Source organism: Perissodus microlepis, chromosome 8, assembly GCF_051167445.1.
Source record: "Perissodus microlepis isolate ML-2025 ecotype Zambia chromosome 8, ASM5116744v1, whole genome shotgun sequence".
Classification (NCBI taxonomy): domain Eukaryota; kingdom Metazoa; phylum Chordata; class Actinopteri; order Cichliformes; family Cichlidae; genus Perissodus; species Perissodus microlepis.
The window spans coordinates 5,795,613-5,811,911 of record NC_140468.1 but is presented as its reverse complement, the minus strand read 5'-3'; the positions used below and the strand labels follow the sequence as shown (position 1 = coordinate 5,811,911).

Sequence of the window (16,299 nt, the reverse complement as noted above, 5' to 3'; positions counted from 1 at the left end):
AAACCCACCGCTGTCTTTCGCTACTCAGGTTAAATATATATAAGTCACTTAGATAACTTCAAATGTTATTGTTTGGCTTTTTTCAGTATTTTATTTGTTCCTGAGTAAATCTGTTTGGCTGAGATTAAAGTTATAGTTTTTACACAGCTGAATAAACATCAAGCAGACAGCTGATTATCAGAAGCGTGAGATGCTCGAGAATTTACTCCGGTGTCCCGTTATATTTTAGATAGCAAGGAGTTTATTAAACTTCACCGAAACAATCTGCAAATTTCATTAAAATTTAATAAACTATCATCTTGTCTTTATTTTTAGTTAGCACATACCTTAAACACTTAAAGCTGTAAGCTAATGATAGTTATATAAGAGCAGATGCTGCTGGTGCAATAAGCTGTACGTTTTACGTCTAATGGATGATGATCTGATTAGTCGACTAATCGCAAAAATAATTGGTGACTAGTCGACTATCAAAATAATCGTTTGTGGCAGCCCTAGAAACAGACATTAGAAATTTGTAGTTTCATAGTTGTGTAGTTTACCTCAAAGGCCTCCATCAGCTGCTCTACTTTTGAGATGTTGGGAATGTGGATGGTGGTGCTGAAAGCATCCAACATCTCCATTTCCTGAAGGACGTCTTTACGACTTGTGGTGCCAATGATGAGCAGCTTACGACCCTGAAAGAGAACAGATGTCATTTTGTCTGGATCTTTAACCATTCCCTCACATTCATCAGCTGGTCTCCCCCTATTGGTCATAGGAAAAAGAGAGACCAATGATGTATAACCATTTGATAATGTACAGGAAAAGCACAGGAGACGTCCAGATGAAAGCGTGTGATGGCTCTAACAGAGGTTCAAGCCTCATGATTGCGTGTCCTGGATGGTTTCAACACTTATCTAGAACTCAGCCAGACTATACAAAAACTGAGCACACCTATGTGTCACCTATGGTCTTTGAGCCATATTATGAAGCCTTATAATAACAAACATTTTGGCCACCCCAGTTCCAGCATTTTTTTTTCTCTGACCAACAATCTGTCCATCATTTTATATAGTTTTACAGCTTTAAGGCAAGTCAGCTGATGCATGGGTGTAACATACACCTGGTCTATACACGCAATCACAATGCCAACCCTGCTACTTCAGCCGTGTTAACTTCCTCAGAATACAGTCTTTGATAAAGTCAAAGTTCTAGCAACACAAGCAGCATATATAACAACTTTACTGCTTGACAGATATGAAGGTGAAAATCTTCATTTTATCTCATTTGTATTACTTTTATTGACATGTTTCATTGGTATGTGATGTATCTGATGCTGAGAGACCACAGGCCTGTAAAAACAAGCTGCACCTGCTTAGACAACAGTAATTTTATTATTAGCTAGTAAACAACAGTTATTAAATGTAGTCCATGAGAAGCTGGCTTAATGGCAGATATGTATGAAAATTTAAATTAAGGTTGTTTTGCATTTTGTTTTCTCACTCATATCCACCCTATTAAACATGCTGTTTGTATGCATTTTTAGGATGGTGGGGAAGTTGTGTCAGAAGCCTCTACTCTGCTCCTTTAATGGCTTACACTGCAACATCAGCACTGTATCACACCTTATGTTCTCATTGCCCGCGACTACAAACAAGCCAATCAGAAGTGTCGAATTGTGAACATTTTGTAATTAAGTTCTCATGTTATCCAAATTTTGATGAAGGCAGTCTTTGATGGCAAAGCTCTTATTGGTCATTGGAATACAGGGCGTCATATTCTGGAGATTTCTGGCTGCCCAGGTGAAGGCCGACATTGAGCAGGGGCTCTAAGTCACAACAGGAGTTTAAAAAATAGAAAACAATAGAAAGGAGAAAAAAAGACAGCATAATGCAGCATAATGGAGCAGAGGGCAACAGTAGAGAAGACAAACATGAGCGGGGAAGAAAGAGGGGAAGCAAAAGAAATGTCGCTGCACTAAGCCGACGAGTTGGAGAACGACCAGAAGAAGACCAAGGAGGAGAGGCAGAGGAGTGGCGAGCAGACAGGGGGATTATGGCTGCCGCCTGCCCCCCCATGGCGTGGGGGGTTGTGATGCTGCATGCAGATGAGGTGCCACACAGGCGGCAGTGCTGCCAGGTCCTGGCTCTCTCACAGAGCCCATTCTCCTCCGTGTCCCCCTGGCCTCCCCCGGCCCCAGGCACCCCGCTGGGCCCAGCGCTTTACAACCCCAGAGGAGCACTGCAGCCAGGCATTCAACACCAGGCCCCGCGCCACTTCTCATGCACATGCAGCCATATAGTGAGCTATACCCTCATTCACAAACCCATCAACAACAGACACACACAAACTACAACTAAAGAAACTATGAGAAATGGGTCTCCACCACCACCATTCACTCCGAGCACAACAGGCCTGGACCAAAACACTTGCTAATAACCATACACTCACACACAGGCGTTCACACATGCCAGTTGCAGGCAAAGACCTCCAACAATTCCTCGCAAGACTTTATGTTGGCATCCATAAGATCTGCTGCCCTCTTTCTGCCACCTCAGGACTAGCAACACTGACAGTGAGCAAGAAATAAACCCTGGTTACCTTTGGAGGTGGTTTCTTCAGCAGCACCAGCAGAGCCTGTAGCACCATGTTGGAGAAACGAGGGCCAATAGGAACGTAATCTGACGACACATAATTTTATTATTTCATTTCCTCGGTCTCATCGCGTCTGATTCAAATAAAAAGTAACTTCAGAAGGCAACTGAGTAGAAGACCGCTAAATATTTTGGGCTCTCTCGTCTTACCCAACAAGCGCTCGATGTCGTCCACAACCACACAGCTCAGCTGGGATTTGTAAGCATCTTCAAATATCTGCCAAAGGGAAACAAAAAGGTACAACCTGATCGCCATCAAAGAAAAAACACATCAGCAAACACTAAAAATAACTACTAGTATTTTAAAAATGACATTACTACACTAGCATCTTCATCCAAACATCCAGTATTTATATGCACTGTATCTGCATTATGAAATCTCTGTTACCTTTTTGATGGCTTGGCATTTGGCGATCTCAGAGTGTCCGATCATCTTGTCAGGAGAACAGATCTTGATGAAGGGAAACTGGGAATCCTCAGAAATCTTAGCCGCCAGTGCCGTTTTCCCGCTGTTAGGCGGGCCTGGCGGTGAAAAGAAATCACTGATCAACCATTTTAATTGTTAGTAAAGCAGGCCGCTGTCCTCACCTTATTTTATTTTCCCTATGTGTTTGGGTTGCATGACACGTGTGAGAGTTACCTTCCAGCAGCACAGAGACTAGTGGCGTGCGGTCACTGTTCTTTGTCTGCTGCACCAGCAGCTCCCCGTCCTCCAGGGCTGCTGACACTGGGTCACCCCACCGGATTATGCCATTCATGATGTAGCTGGCGTAGTCCTCCTGGTTGGTTCCAAATGCCTGGAGAAGTGGTACAAGGAGAGGAAAACAGAATGTGAGACTCTAATTTTGTTTGACTGCACGAGCTCAACCGAGAATGGAAATATTAGTTATAAAAAAGATATTTCCTCTGTGTTGTAGTCTTGTATAACCTGCACAAGTGCTTCATCTGAATCCAGTGAAGTTTAATCACAAATAAATATAATTTACAAGTATTTTGGATATAATTCCTGCTTATACCTGGACTGCTTCTTATAACATTTAGCAGGTGAACAGGTTCAATTCAGGTGTAAAATAGTGTTGAGAGGCCCCTGAAGCCTGTCAAAAACAAAACTCATGCCCAGAGTGGAAAAAACTGTTTATATATGCAAAACTTAGACTAGTGACATCAGCTCGACTTCATAATACTGTCATCACAGGTTTTAGTTACAGTCTAATGAGGAGAAAAGGCATCTTTCAAAGATTCCAGCCTGCCACTAAATTTCAAAAGATTTAAGTGTTGCAAGTCAAAACACTTTTGCAAAGGTTGTGGCACAACTGATCGTTTAGCGTAAGGTGGTTTTAAACTCTTAGTGTCTCAAGTGAGCCTGATAAAAACAAACAAGCTAAATCCTAGCCTAGCTTCTTTCTTTTTTAAAAAATCTTGACTCATGCAAATAGTGTTCGATCACATAAATATTATTAACAACCAACAGGCGCACTCAGTTCTCTCAAGCAGGTCACAAGCAGCTTCTGTTTCTGCACCATCATTCAAAGTTTTCCTCTTTGCAAAGATCCACCAGCAGCATGACTGGACTGCAAAATCTCAAAGTCTGTGATTAAAACTCAGACTTATGATGATTGGATTTCAATGTCAGAGTGCGCCCGATTTTGACGTTTATTAGTCTTCTTGTCTGTGGTGGGCGTTAGATTAAAACGTGATGGTGAATGGCGTATGATAAGACTAAAAGAAAATGTGCTGAAGAGGAAACCGATAAACTTATCCAAAACTCAGGTTTTCCTTTATATTTTAGAAACAAAATTTCTCTCAAATATTTCAGGATGTTTCACGGATCATGTTATGGAATAACAAAAATGCCAGAGAAGGTGGGAATGGTTGAGTTAAACTTCAGGTTATTTTGATTATTAATGTCACTTTTATTTCACTGTACTTTGCATTTCATGTTTAAGAACTTAAGAGAGACATGTGCACAGTAACTTACGGGTTTGATGTCGTTATTCAGCGAGGCCATGAAGTCTATCCTGCTGACCTGCAGTTTTTCCGCCGTCTCCATGTTTACCTCCACTGTGTTGCTGGCCTACATCAGAGCAACAGACAAACAGCACAGGTACAGAGACAGCAAATTGCTTCGGATGAACTCCGTACCCTGTCTCGTGAAATCCATTAAATGAAGTACTGCACATGTAGATTGCAAAATGTGTCAGAAGACAATGTACTCCCTCAGAGCAGAAAGGTCAGACAGAGAGACGGAGGGAGGGAAGAATAAGTGCCTAAAGGAGTGAAGAGAAACATCGCTGCCATCAGACATGTGTCTGTCATTTATCATCACCCTCCAATATCTGCTGCTCTGCGGGGGCAGAACGCTTAACAGATGAGAACTTCACCTTATCTTTGTGCCTTACTGAGCAGTATAGATTTGAGCCAATGCACCTGATAAAACACTTAAGGGAGGGCACACACACAAGCACACACACCTGGATACCTACCCAACCCTTCGACACCTGGGTGGCTGCTTAAACTGGCACTATAATACCATATATTATGCCCACCAGGTGTGTGGCCTGCAACTTAAGCCAGGAACACGACACTGTTCCTGTCAGTGCTTTTGAAAATAATGTATCTAATATAAAAAGAACAGGTTTTCAAAAGTTGAATAAATTTTTTGCATTACTTCTACTTTCCTTCTTCTCTTCCTTTAGTTTTCTTTTTAAATTTACTGCCCTTTAATTAAACTTTGTATTTGCTTTTTATAGTGCGTATTGGCTTGTGGAAAATACTGGTTGCTTGCCAATATTTTAACTCTTATATTAGTGAACAACATATTGCTCTGAGGGCATTTTACTATTATTTCCTTGTTTTCTATAACCCACAAAACATACACATTAATAAATGGACAGTAAATAAGCTCCTTGGACTGACCTTGATGTGTCTGTTCATGGCAGTGGACTGAGCAGCTCTGACCAGGCCCTCCAGTTCAGCACCGCTGTAGTTCTTGGTTTCCACAGCCAGCTCTTTAACGTCGACATCGCTAGCCAGCAGTTTGTTGTCCCGCATCCTCGCTGTATGGATGTTGAGGATCTGAATTCGCCCAGTTTCATCCGGTAAGCCTTGAAGAATAAAGCGGAAAAGGAAATAGAGACAGTGACCGCGTGTGGTGTACTGGTTCTGTTGTGCACACAGTTAAAGAGTCACAGCTGATAACAGTCTTGCATCCATTGAGCTTTACCAGTAAGGCTGCTGGTATTAACTTGCAGAAATCTGCACAAGATACATTACTTCTTCATTTGATAGCACGAGTATTACTTATTTACACTGTTTTTAAGACTTTCTGACCCACAGTAGAAGTATTTTCACTGATTTTCTATTAATTATTTGAGCAAATACTTTAACTAATTACTTCATAGGTTTTAAAAATATGTTCTTTATAATCATTTTAACTTTCTTTTCAGTTCAATTCAGTTTTATTTATACAGCACCAAATCACAACAAAGGTTGCCTCAAGGCACTTTATTGTAAGGTAGACCCTACAATAATACAACAGAGAAACCCCCAACAATCAGATGACCCCCTATGAGCAATCGCTTTGGCGACAGTGGGAAGGAAAAACTCCCTTTTAACAGGAAGAAACCTCCAGCAGAACCAGGCTCAGGGAGGGGCGGCCATCTGCCGTGACCGGTTTGGGTAAGAGAAGGAAGAAAGGACAAAAGACATGCTGTGGACACGCTGTTTTAAGTCTACTGAATGAAATTCTGTGTGTTCGCTACTTCTTACCAATCTCCATCTTCACCTCCAGTCTTCCTGGCCTCAACAAGGCCTCATCTATCAGGTCGGGCCTGTTGGTCATACCTGAGGCAGACACACACGAAGACAGCAGAAAGAGAAGAAACCAGAAGAAAGGGAAGAACAAAAGTAATGAGACAGAGTTTGGCTGTTCAGGCGTGACACAGGACGGGATTTAAGTGTGAAAGTGTTTATGCTAGTTTACATATACTGCGAGAAAATGTCTGCATGTTTGCACCTATGACCAGGATGTTGTTGAGTTGCTCCACTCCATCGATCTTGGATAGCAGCTGGTTAACCACGGTGTCATGGACTCCTGTGCTTCCTGCCATGCTGCCACGCTGCTTACAGATGGCGTCAATTTCATCAAATATGATGATGTGAAGGCCGCTGTTGGCACCGAGCTGTTCGCCGACACAGACGCAGAGGAGGAAGATTAATGTGTAAACTGTAAATACCTGCTTTGCACCTTTATCCTATACCATCTGTTCACACAAGCAGGGAGGACATCGCCTCGATAATGCTGAGTAAATCCAGTTTTTCTACATCTGTCATGCTGGATATAAGTAATTTTGCAGGAGATGGTGTTACACAGTTACACCTACTTACTTGAAAGTGCAAAGGTGATATGCATGTTTATCATATTTGCTACAGGGGAGACAACACAGATGAACTACGGAGGTTAAAAAAAATAACTTTCCCTGTTTACAAATCAATTAAGGAACATTCTCTCTTTATATTAGAAGCCTTAGAAAAGGTAATGCTTAAATATAAAAATTAAGATTTATCTAGATAAATATGACCTTCCTGACACACTTTTCCTAAACTGAAATCAGAACTGGATAGTATAGATACATAGCTCTTGTTTGATTTTATTGCCATATAAAAGTTTTTATTTGTCTATAAATCAGAAATTACTTCCAACAGCCAGAACGAGTCCATCTTTTGCACTAAATCATGCACTGAATGATAAATGAACAAAGCCCTCTCTGTAAAAACTTATTGAAAGGAGTAAATCTGGAACATCTGGAGGATATAAGCGCTGTATATACACAGAGTAGAAGAAAAGAGATATCAACACCTTTAAACATGCACCAATTTGCAAAAATGTCTAAAAGATAAACTATAGACAAACACAAATGTGTATTTTAAACTTTTTTTCCTTCTCAAACACGCTTAATTTTGCTTGTAGCTCCTTTTCCTAAACATATAGGTGTATGCATAAGTTTACCAAATAAACAGGGGGTTGGTTTTAAGGAGCTCTCTGTTATTTTCAAGGTCTTACAATATTATAATTGTCTCTTAGTTCTGGGAGTCAGTTTTCGGGTCCTCGGGTAAAGTATGTTGGTGCTGGCCATTGAATTCTGTGGAAAAGTTCATCTGCCTGCACAACTCAAGGCTGAAAATTCATCAGTGTGCTGCGGTCCATTTCTGTCCTCCCAAAGTTTTCTGCCCTGGAGCTTAGACGCACCTGATACAGCTGCATTTTATTGGAAGATGTGCAGAAAACTGACTTTGTTTTGGCTACTAAAATTCTCAAAATAAGAAAATCTGGTTAATGAAACTGGAATAACTAAAGTCTCAGGCATTTTTTTGTAAGATCTGAAGCTGGCAAACCATAGGAAGTTCTGGTTTGGACATTCATTTAAAAGTTTAGGGAACAAAAAGTAAGCACAGCAGTGTTATTACAGCTGGGTACTGCCTCTCCTTGGCTGACCTGTATTTTCTTGACATCCAATTCAATTTACAGTGATTTAATGTGGAACTCCATAAAATGGCTTTCCATCTAGCACCTTGCAGAGGCAGAAGAATAAAAAAAAGAAGCTTCCTATAATAACATAAAAAACAAAAAAAATACATATTTTTGTTAATAAAATAAAATTTGAAAGTAAACTTTTTACTGAAAGTGGAAAATGTGAGTCAAGTTTTTATATTGTAAAAACTGTTTTTTAAAAATGCCCCCTATTATATGAAAAGATACTCAACCCAAGAGTGAGACTAATACAAAAAATTACATTTTTAACAATAAAAACCAAATTTAAAGTAAAATCCACACAGCAAACATATAAGGAAAATATAAGGAAATTGTAAATTTACATTAAAATAAAACTAAAATAAAACTACTAAAAAGTATACTATTAAACTATAATAACCTTGTAAAATATAAAATCAAATTACAATTTTTTTCAGCTGAGACACAGGAGCATAGCAAGAAGAAACCGTGACTGCTTTTCTTTCATCCTGAGCTGAATACAAGTATTGAGCCTCTTATGAATGAATGAAAAAAAGCAATGGCGCAGCAGGGTGGGGGGTTATCGCTCCATCTACGGACCTGTCAGACTCTGACGTAGCATTTAAAGCAGGTGTAGAGCTGTTAATGTCACACACATACACGGTGTGTGTGGGGGTTTGTAGGGAGGTCTTATAGGAGGTCAAAGAGAACCCAGCCCCTCATTAAGTGGTGCAGAGTGAGGCTTATGTCACACCATCCAAACCAACTATCACTGCTGGGTTTCAGTGCCCCCTCTTCCCTTTCAAACACACACACACACACACACACACACACACACACACACACACACACACACACACACACACACGCACGCACAAACTTTAAAAAGTCATTACAGCTATGTCTGGCTAAAGGGCAGATCTCTCCACTCTTGAGAAATTAGATTTTTTCTGCAGTGCTTATCGGTATTTCACTGGGATGTTGGAAGAATACTAATAGCTACTGAGAAAATACTCTGAACAAACACAGTGACTTTTGATGACTTCTAGATTAGAAGTTTAGGAAAGTTCTAGCAACACAGCCAATATTACTTGGGAGCTGCAACAAAACAGACTCATTTATTAATACAAACAGGACTTTTATGTTTGCTCTGCTTTGGTAAGCTGGCTCTGTTGTGGAAGAACAATACAAAATGTACATCGTGTCCTATTCTCACCCTCTTCTGTTCATCCTCTGCATCTGCAAACAGCTTCCTGATGTTCGCCTCAGACTCTCCCACATACTTGTTGAGAATCTCAGGGCCGTTGACAATCTTTGGCTCCCGGGCCTTCAGCATCTTGCCAATCTGTCGTGCCATCAGGGTTTTACCACAGCCTGGGGGGCCGTACAGCAGGATTCCCTTCACATGTTTACAGCCTGGAGACAGATGGACAAGCAGAGGAGAGGAGCTGATGTTAAACCGAGCACCCACGGTTCACTTTAACAGCTAGAAAATTAGTAGAAATCAGTGGCAAAATGCATAATTTGTATCATATGTTTCCAAAACAGTTACCTATTTAAACAGATGTCTGCATAAGAATGTGCTAAATCTATTCACAAAGGGATAAGGGATTTGATACCAGAAGCTATCTGGTTTCTGTCTGCAGTCCAGGTTGTACTGATCAGCCACATTTGAGTAGGCTCTGGCTGCAAACAGATAAACAGTCCGTGGAGAACTACGTTGCTGAAATGCAAATTCAAAACCACTCTGTCTCATCCACTAATGTTTTAGCTTTATTTTAGCTGTGTTTAAATATATATGCACTAGTAAACATAGACAAGCAAAAGAACAGGAAGTCTTGGCCTGGAAATCTGCTAGTTACACTGGAGAGCCCAGAGGTTACGTAAGAAGGATGACCAATGGCTTCTCCAGTTAAAAGAAAATAGTAATGCAACAGGAGAAGGCATTTCCTTTAAGTGTGGATCATTACCCAAGATTTAGGACAATAATTTTAGCTTTATACAATGTAGCAGCTGCAAAATGTTGGCATACACCCTAGTATTGTGGTGTATTATCGCTCTGTCGTCATACTCAAGCTTAATATTCAATCCTTCGTAAGAAGTTGGCTATATGTTAGCCTTTTATAGAAATGATCTTAATGGATTATTTTTTTGTTGACTGAGAAGGGGCTGCAGTGACGCCCTGCAAAGTTTTAGTCAGCCAGTAAGGTGTTAGTGTTAGGTGATGAAGTTTCTATAGTTTGTCTACAGAAGAAGAAGCTGAAATATGAATTTAGTTTTCTTAAGAAATACAGACATTTTTGACCTTTCCCCCTTTGACTGGGGGGTAAATGTGTGATGACCATGAACAAAGTAGTGTAGGCATTCTTTGCAATACCTACTCTACCTCACCTCCATTGCACATTGCACATGCACATTCATATCACCTTAAAATATCTTGAGCTGCTGTTCATTTTAAGATTATGAACTTAATGATCAGACCAAGGAGCAGAAGTGTAAGCCGTATAATTCCAGCACTTAAGATTTCCTTCAAAGACTTGCTTCTTCTCCAAGAAGATCATGCGTGGAATCCATGAGCTCTCCGCTCGGTGATGTTTACAGTGTGGCTCTTTTAAATGGCCTTTTGCACCTGGTTAATGACATTTAGCTCAGACTAATTGAGAGGCCACAGATAACCATCTGAGTTGCCATTTGGCCTGCTGAGGGAAAAGCGGCCCAGTCTGACAGGTGAGAGCGTAGAGACGAGGGGGTTGGCTTCTCTTGCAAGGTGGGGAGAAGTGATGTGGTTGTGTCGGGTTTGGAAGAGCAAGCACTGAAGCTTCTCTCTGTCTGCTTCACCTCTCTGGGAGCAAAGGGGAGACAAGGTGAAGCTCTCAGCATCTCAGGCAAACACACATCATGTGTGACGTATGCACGCATATTGCCGCTCTGTCAGCACCTGCACCCCCCTGCTCCCCACGCCTGCCAATTACCACTTTACCTTTTGCTGGGTGCGCTATCAGGACATGCCATCTCATTAGAACATCCAGCTGGGCACAGCCAAAGGCCAATCCCTGCACACAACCAACTGTTTAAAGGTCAGCTCGCACACTGCTGGACACTGCCGCTCTTAGCTCTGCAGGTATGGAGAGTCTGGGAAACTCATGTAAAGTGTATATTTGCCATGCTTTGGAGGTCCTTACAGCAGATTTTCACAAGACTGTTAGCTTCTTGGAGCAAGGATTAGGACAGATGTGTGTGAATGCGTGTGAGAAGCGAGAGTTTGCGTATTAGTCACAAAGACCGCCTGATGGCTTTCATTAGAATGAGCTGCTGTCCTTTTGGCAAATGAATCATCATTGTAATCTGATTGCTGTCAAAGATTTATTAATGAGAGGGGATAGCAGGGATTTTAGTCACGGTCCAGGCACCCAGAAAGGACACTGCTTTGATTGTTCCCTCACTGTGGGGGTTGCCGATTCAGGTAATGCTGCTGCATTTCTCAGAGGAATTATTCGACGTTATGTTTGTGTTACGTCGACGAAAGGATTAAACACAAGCTGAATGTAATAACTGAAAACACTGATTATATTTAGCATGAGTACTCTCTTTAATCTGATGAACAGTGGAAGAAATACTGAGAGAGAGAAAAACAGTGATTATTAGGATTAATTTTTTTCTTTCCACATTTTGGTTGTTAGTGTTCATCAAGTATGGACAAATGCACTCATATCGAGTGACTATGAAATTCTTTGACAAAACACTGAGGATCAATGCTTTATCACTCCAAATGGGATGATAATTTAAAAAATGAACTCCATATTAGAGCCAATAAGAGTAGAAACAGTTTAGACAGTAACATCATCATGAAACAGTTTCCTGAGATCATAGATGAAGTAAGAAATAGGGTCATTTTTTCATAGATTTCGACTCAACCCGACTTCTTTTTGTTGGCCAGTTATGGCCTCATCACACAGATGTCTTAAATCATCATCAGACTTTAAGCATGGCAGTATAAAAAGTGGAAAAAGAGACACAAACAAATGAATATGTGATGGCAAAACCAGGGGGGCTTACCCATCTGTTCAACTATGTCTGGAGGGAACACTCGGGAGGCGAAGGCTCTCCGGAAGATGTCCGAGAACTCCTTGTCAAGGCCGCCAATGCCCATCTTCTCAAAGTTCCAGTCTGGGCTAATAATAGACTGGCGTGACTCTCGAGTCTTAGATTTCCCTGGAGGGTAAAACATAAAAATTTTTATTATTCACTCAACAGTACACTTTTAATTCCTTTTTCCTCCGTTTGTTAGTATCTTAGACGTCGCAAGCTTTATTTTGATGTGCATCAAAGTTATTTAAAATTTTAAAATGTAACTTTAAACTCTCCTTGAGGCAGTTTTGGTTTCTGTATTTAAAATATTGCATTAATAAGTCACCCAATGCCTTTAAACCCCAAAGGCCAAGCTAAGTGAGTGAAGTGTGCCCCCTTGTGGTACTTTAGAGAATTGATTCAGATGTAGTTAATGTAGATGTACGTAAATGCAGGTGTAACAGGTGTAGTGGTTTTAGCAGTCACATTTGCACTTTGTATTAAGTGTAGGTATATGAGAATCTATTTTACAATGAGAGAAAAAGTAAAAGTCCAACACTCACCGGCCAGGATTACGGATGAGTTCTCTGCTTTCTCAAAAATCACCTGACTGTTTGGCACCAACAAACCAATGTCGATCTAAAGAAACAAGCAAAAGTAAGATGATGACTAGCTTGAGACACTGCCCTGTTTTCACTGCCTCAATAACAGCATCAACCTGTTTGAAATCAACATTCAGGTACAACATCTGGCCCTTTAACTACCTGAGAAGGTTTAAGATAAACTGTATGGATTAAAATTAATAGCTACCATGGTATATAGGTGAGTGAACATCAAGGGACAGCATTAAAAATATTCTCCAGATACCTTCTGTTTCTTCCCAGAACCATGTCCTCCCCTCAGGATGCTGGGGTCCATGGCCTCCATATCTTTAACCACCAAGATGAACAGCTTTTCGCAGAAATTCAACACGAGCTGGTTTTAAAAAAGAAGATACATGCACAGGACAAAACGAACAAAAACACACATAGATAATCGGTTTAACAAGCGCACACACATTTAAGTAGTAAAAGAGTTTAAGTGATCACACATTTACTCTTAAATTTATGTGTAAAGGTGTTACTAAGCTTCATTTTAAAAGTGGTCTCCGGTTTTGCTTTAGAATCAGTATTTAAAGTGTTAAAGCCAAAAAGCACCTGCTGGCCAACACTGAAGGCCTGGTTGTTGAAGTTCTGAAGGACCTCAGCAGCCATCTTGTCTGTGTCGTAGGCCTTGCTGTCTGCATGCTTCTTCTGCAGGAAGTCGATTTCCACGGTCATGTTGCTTACACACTGTTTGGACTTGTCAAACGTGTAGTTTGACACTGTGATGGCAGAAAAGAACAAAATGAAAGCACAAAGTATTTCTCGTTAACCTGAATCATTGCTCACGGGCACTGTAGTGGGGAGCTGGCAGACTATTTAACGCTGGATGTGACAGTTGGTATTTTTGCAAACAGCTAAAGTAATGTTTGAAGAAGTGTCGGACTGTAGTGCATGTGTAAAAATGTTTATTATATCACCTAATAAAGCTGTCCGAATAATAAAAATCACTTTATTTGTATAGCAGTTTTCAAAACAGAGTTATATTGAAGATAATACTTCATAGTGAACAAGTGAGGAAACAGTTGCCAATTCATATATCCACCATGTAAAGCGCAACATTAGAATTTGTCTGGAGTCATGTTATTTGGATAGAAGTCAGTGCTTCTCTTGTTCCATCTTGTTAATTAACATACTACTCTTTCTAAACACTGATCCCAAATGATTTATTATGCCTACCGATGTAAACAAAAAAGGAGAAACTGTCAAAAAAGACATCATGAAAGCTGTTTTTATCATCACCATCGCCTACAAACATTTCAGTCTGTTATGACATTAGTAGCTTTAATGTAATTTTATCTCCCCAATACTAATAAAAAAAATGAATGCAACTAAAAAACTATACTATACTGTCTGTTTGAAAAGGCTATGAAGCCTCACAAAATGTAAATAAAAGCAGAATAAACTGATGTGCAAAACCACAAGTTTCAGATGCAATTTTGCAAACCTAAACCATGCTGCCATGTTCTTTGTAAATAGAAGAGGCAACACTTCCAAAGAAGAATGTGCTAGGTCTCTTCCTGGGAACATTGGCAACTGTTTAGAGTTTTCCACTTGTGAATAATCTTTCTCACTGCAGAATGATGGACTTCAAAATGTGAAAATTGACTTTTTTTTAACCACTCCCAGATTGATGAGCAGTTACAGTTGATTACTGCTGGCATCATTCCTCCTTTGCATTTTGTTAACACCCACCTAAACTGTCCAGAACAGCAAACTGATAAAATGTTGCTTTTATAAAGCTGATTAGCAACACAGGGCAGTAAAATACACCTAGTTTTTCGCACACTGCATCTGCATTTGGCTTAGTTTTTATTAAATAAGTAATAACAAATGCAATATGTAGTTTTTTTGCAGTTGATATGAGGTTTTATTTACCTAATTTTAAGACCTGCTAACCACCAGGTTACTTATTACATTCTGATATGTATAACTTTAGAATTTAAAGAGAGTGTTGCTATATCTACTAGTATCCCTCTCATCTCTTGTTAAATGCTAACTAAATAGCTGAATCTGAGCTCATTAGTGCATATGGAGGGATAACCACATCACTAGCTCCTCGTTAGCAGCCAGCAGCTCCTTCAGCCTTTAATGTGAGAAACCAAATGTGAAATCCAGCAGGCAGCTCCTGAATTAGATATGATCCATCATCCCCTTTCACTCTAAACTGAATGTCATCAAACTGCTGCTATCTCATTATGAAAATGAGATAGTCTGCAAGTAGCGTGCTGATATTTCCACTGCTGCCAGGTAGTGGAAATATCCACATTCAATATGCCCAAATTAATCATAGTCACTAGAAGACACTGCTACCACATTTATATTCATTATGAAAATGATTTGAATGATTAAATACATGGTAGGTTTAAATACCAAAACATAGTGATTTGATGAATAAGAATACGTGAAGAATAAGAGTAAGGGCTTTCATGTTTTTCATGGGGATCAAATTTTAAAACTATGACGACATTTATTCTTTTCTTCCCCCCAAATCAAGTAAGACGCACCACTTTAGCCGAAGGGGCTAAGTAAAAATATCTATCAAAGGAAAGTCTTCCTCTTTCACTGGATGCTGGCTAGCCTCTGTGACAGATATGCAGAGGCAACACCTACACATATTGTTAAACTGTCTTTCAATCTGCCGGGCAAATCATATTCCCTCATTCCCTCCTGACACTTGAATAATAGCTATACAATCTAACCTCACGCACAATTAGAAATCTGTATGATAAGACCATCAGAAGTTAGCACAGTGAGAAAGACTGCAGTGTACAGTCAGAAGTATGCACGCTACATCAAAGAACCCTCAAGGTCCCTGCTAGTGCTTCTTATCTGGTTGCCAGTGACTCTAAAGGTATTCACTTCTATGAGAGAAATACTGAAACTCTGTTGATAAATACACAACCATGTAACAGTAGCAATCACAAAAGGTTTTGTGTTAGACCTTTCAGAATATACTGAAACCTCTTTACACAAAACTCAGGCTAAAGTTAGAGGTGTTTTTAGACTGGTGGTGCACTGGTTTCATTAGTTTGGCTCTCTTTAATGGGCTCTATGTGGCTTGTGAACTAAAATGAGTTTCACACCTATTTACTAGAGCAATCATTAGTCTATGCACCCTGTACATATATGTAAGAAACAACTAATCTTTTACTGAGAGCTGCTCATAACAGAAATTATCCGTATTTTATCAGAATTTATCTTAATTATCAGCTATATCAGTATAACTGCATTCTAAAGCCTCGAGAATAACAGGATGAAAAAAGGATGAAAATGCAGAGATTTCTGTCAATCTTGTGTACTGTCTCACAAATTCATCCCCAATATGAACCAGGAAAAACCTCAAATGAAGTGAACACTTTATTACTTATTTACAAGGTATCACATATCTGTAAAGTGAAGAGGGACTTCTTTCTCCAGAAGAAGTCAGATGGGGAGAAAGCAAATT

The 16,299-nt window shown here is 40.0% G+C and overlaps 1 protein-coding gene across 2 annotated transcripts in view; it reads right to left on the bottom strand.

Annotated features, from left to right (window-relative positions):
* LOC146381240 (vesicle-fusing ATPase-like) overlaps positions 1–16,299 on the bottom strand; it is a 30,283-nt gene that overhangs the window by 8,369 nt on the left and 5,615 nt on the right. For both annotated transcript variants that reach the window (XM_084937176.1, XM_084937177.1), the window contains 14 exons: positions 13,407–13,573; positions 13,078–13,185; positions 12,774–12,849; positions 12,199–12,354; positions 9,359–9,558; positions 6,649–6,814; positions 6,402–6,476; positions 5,550–5,737; positions 4,612–4,707; positions 3,274–3,430; positions 3,022–3,155; positions 2,784–2,850; positions 2,581–2,660; positions 540–674 (listed from right to left, as the gene is read on the bottom strand). In XM_084937176.1, coding sequence (XP_084793302.1) covers positions 540–674; positions 2,581–2,660; positions 2,784–2,850; positions 3,022–3,155; positions 3,274–3,430; positions 4,612–4,707; positions 5,550–5,737; positions 6,402–6,476; positions 6,649–6,814; positions 9,359–9,558; positions 12,199–12,354; positions 12,774–12,849; positions 13,078–13,185; positions 13,407–13,573 — 1,805 coding nt within the window. The remainder of the gene's footprint in view (positions 1–539; positions 675–2,580; positions 2,661–2,783; positions 2,851–3,021; positions 3,156–3,273; positions 3,431–4,611; positions 4,708–5,549; positions 5,738–6,401; positions 6,477–6,648; positions 6,815–9,358; positions 9,559–12,198; positions 12,355–12,773; positions 12,850–13,077; positions 13,186–13,406; positions 13,574–16,299) is intronic.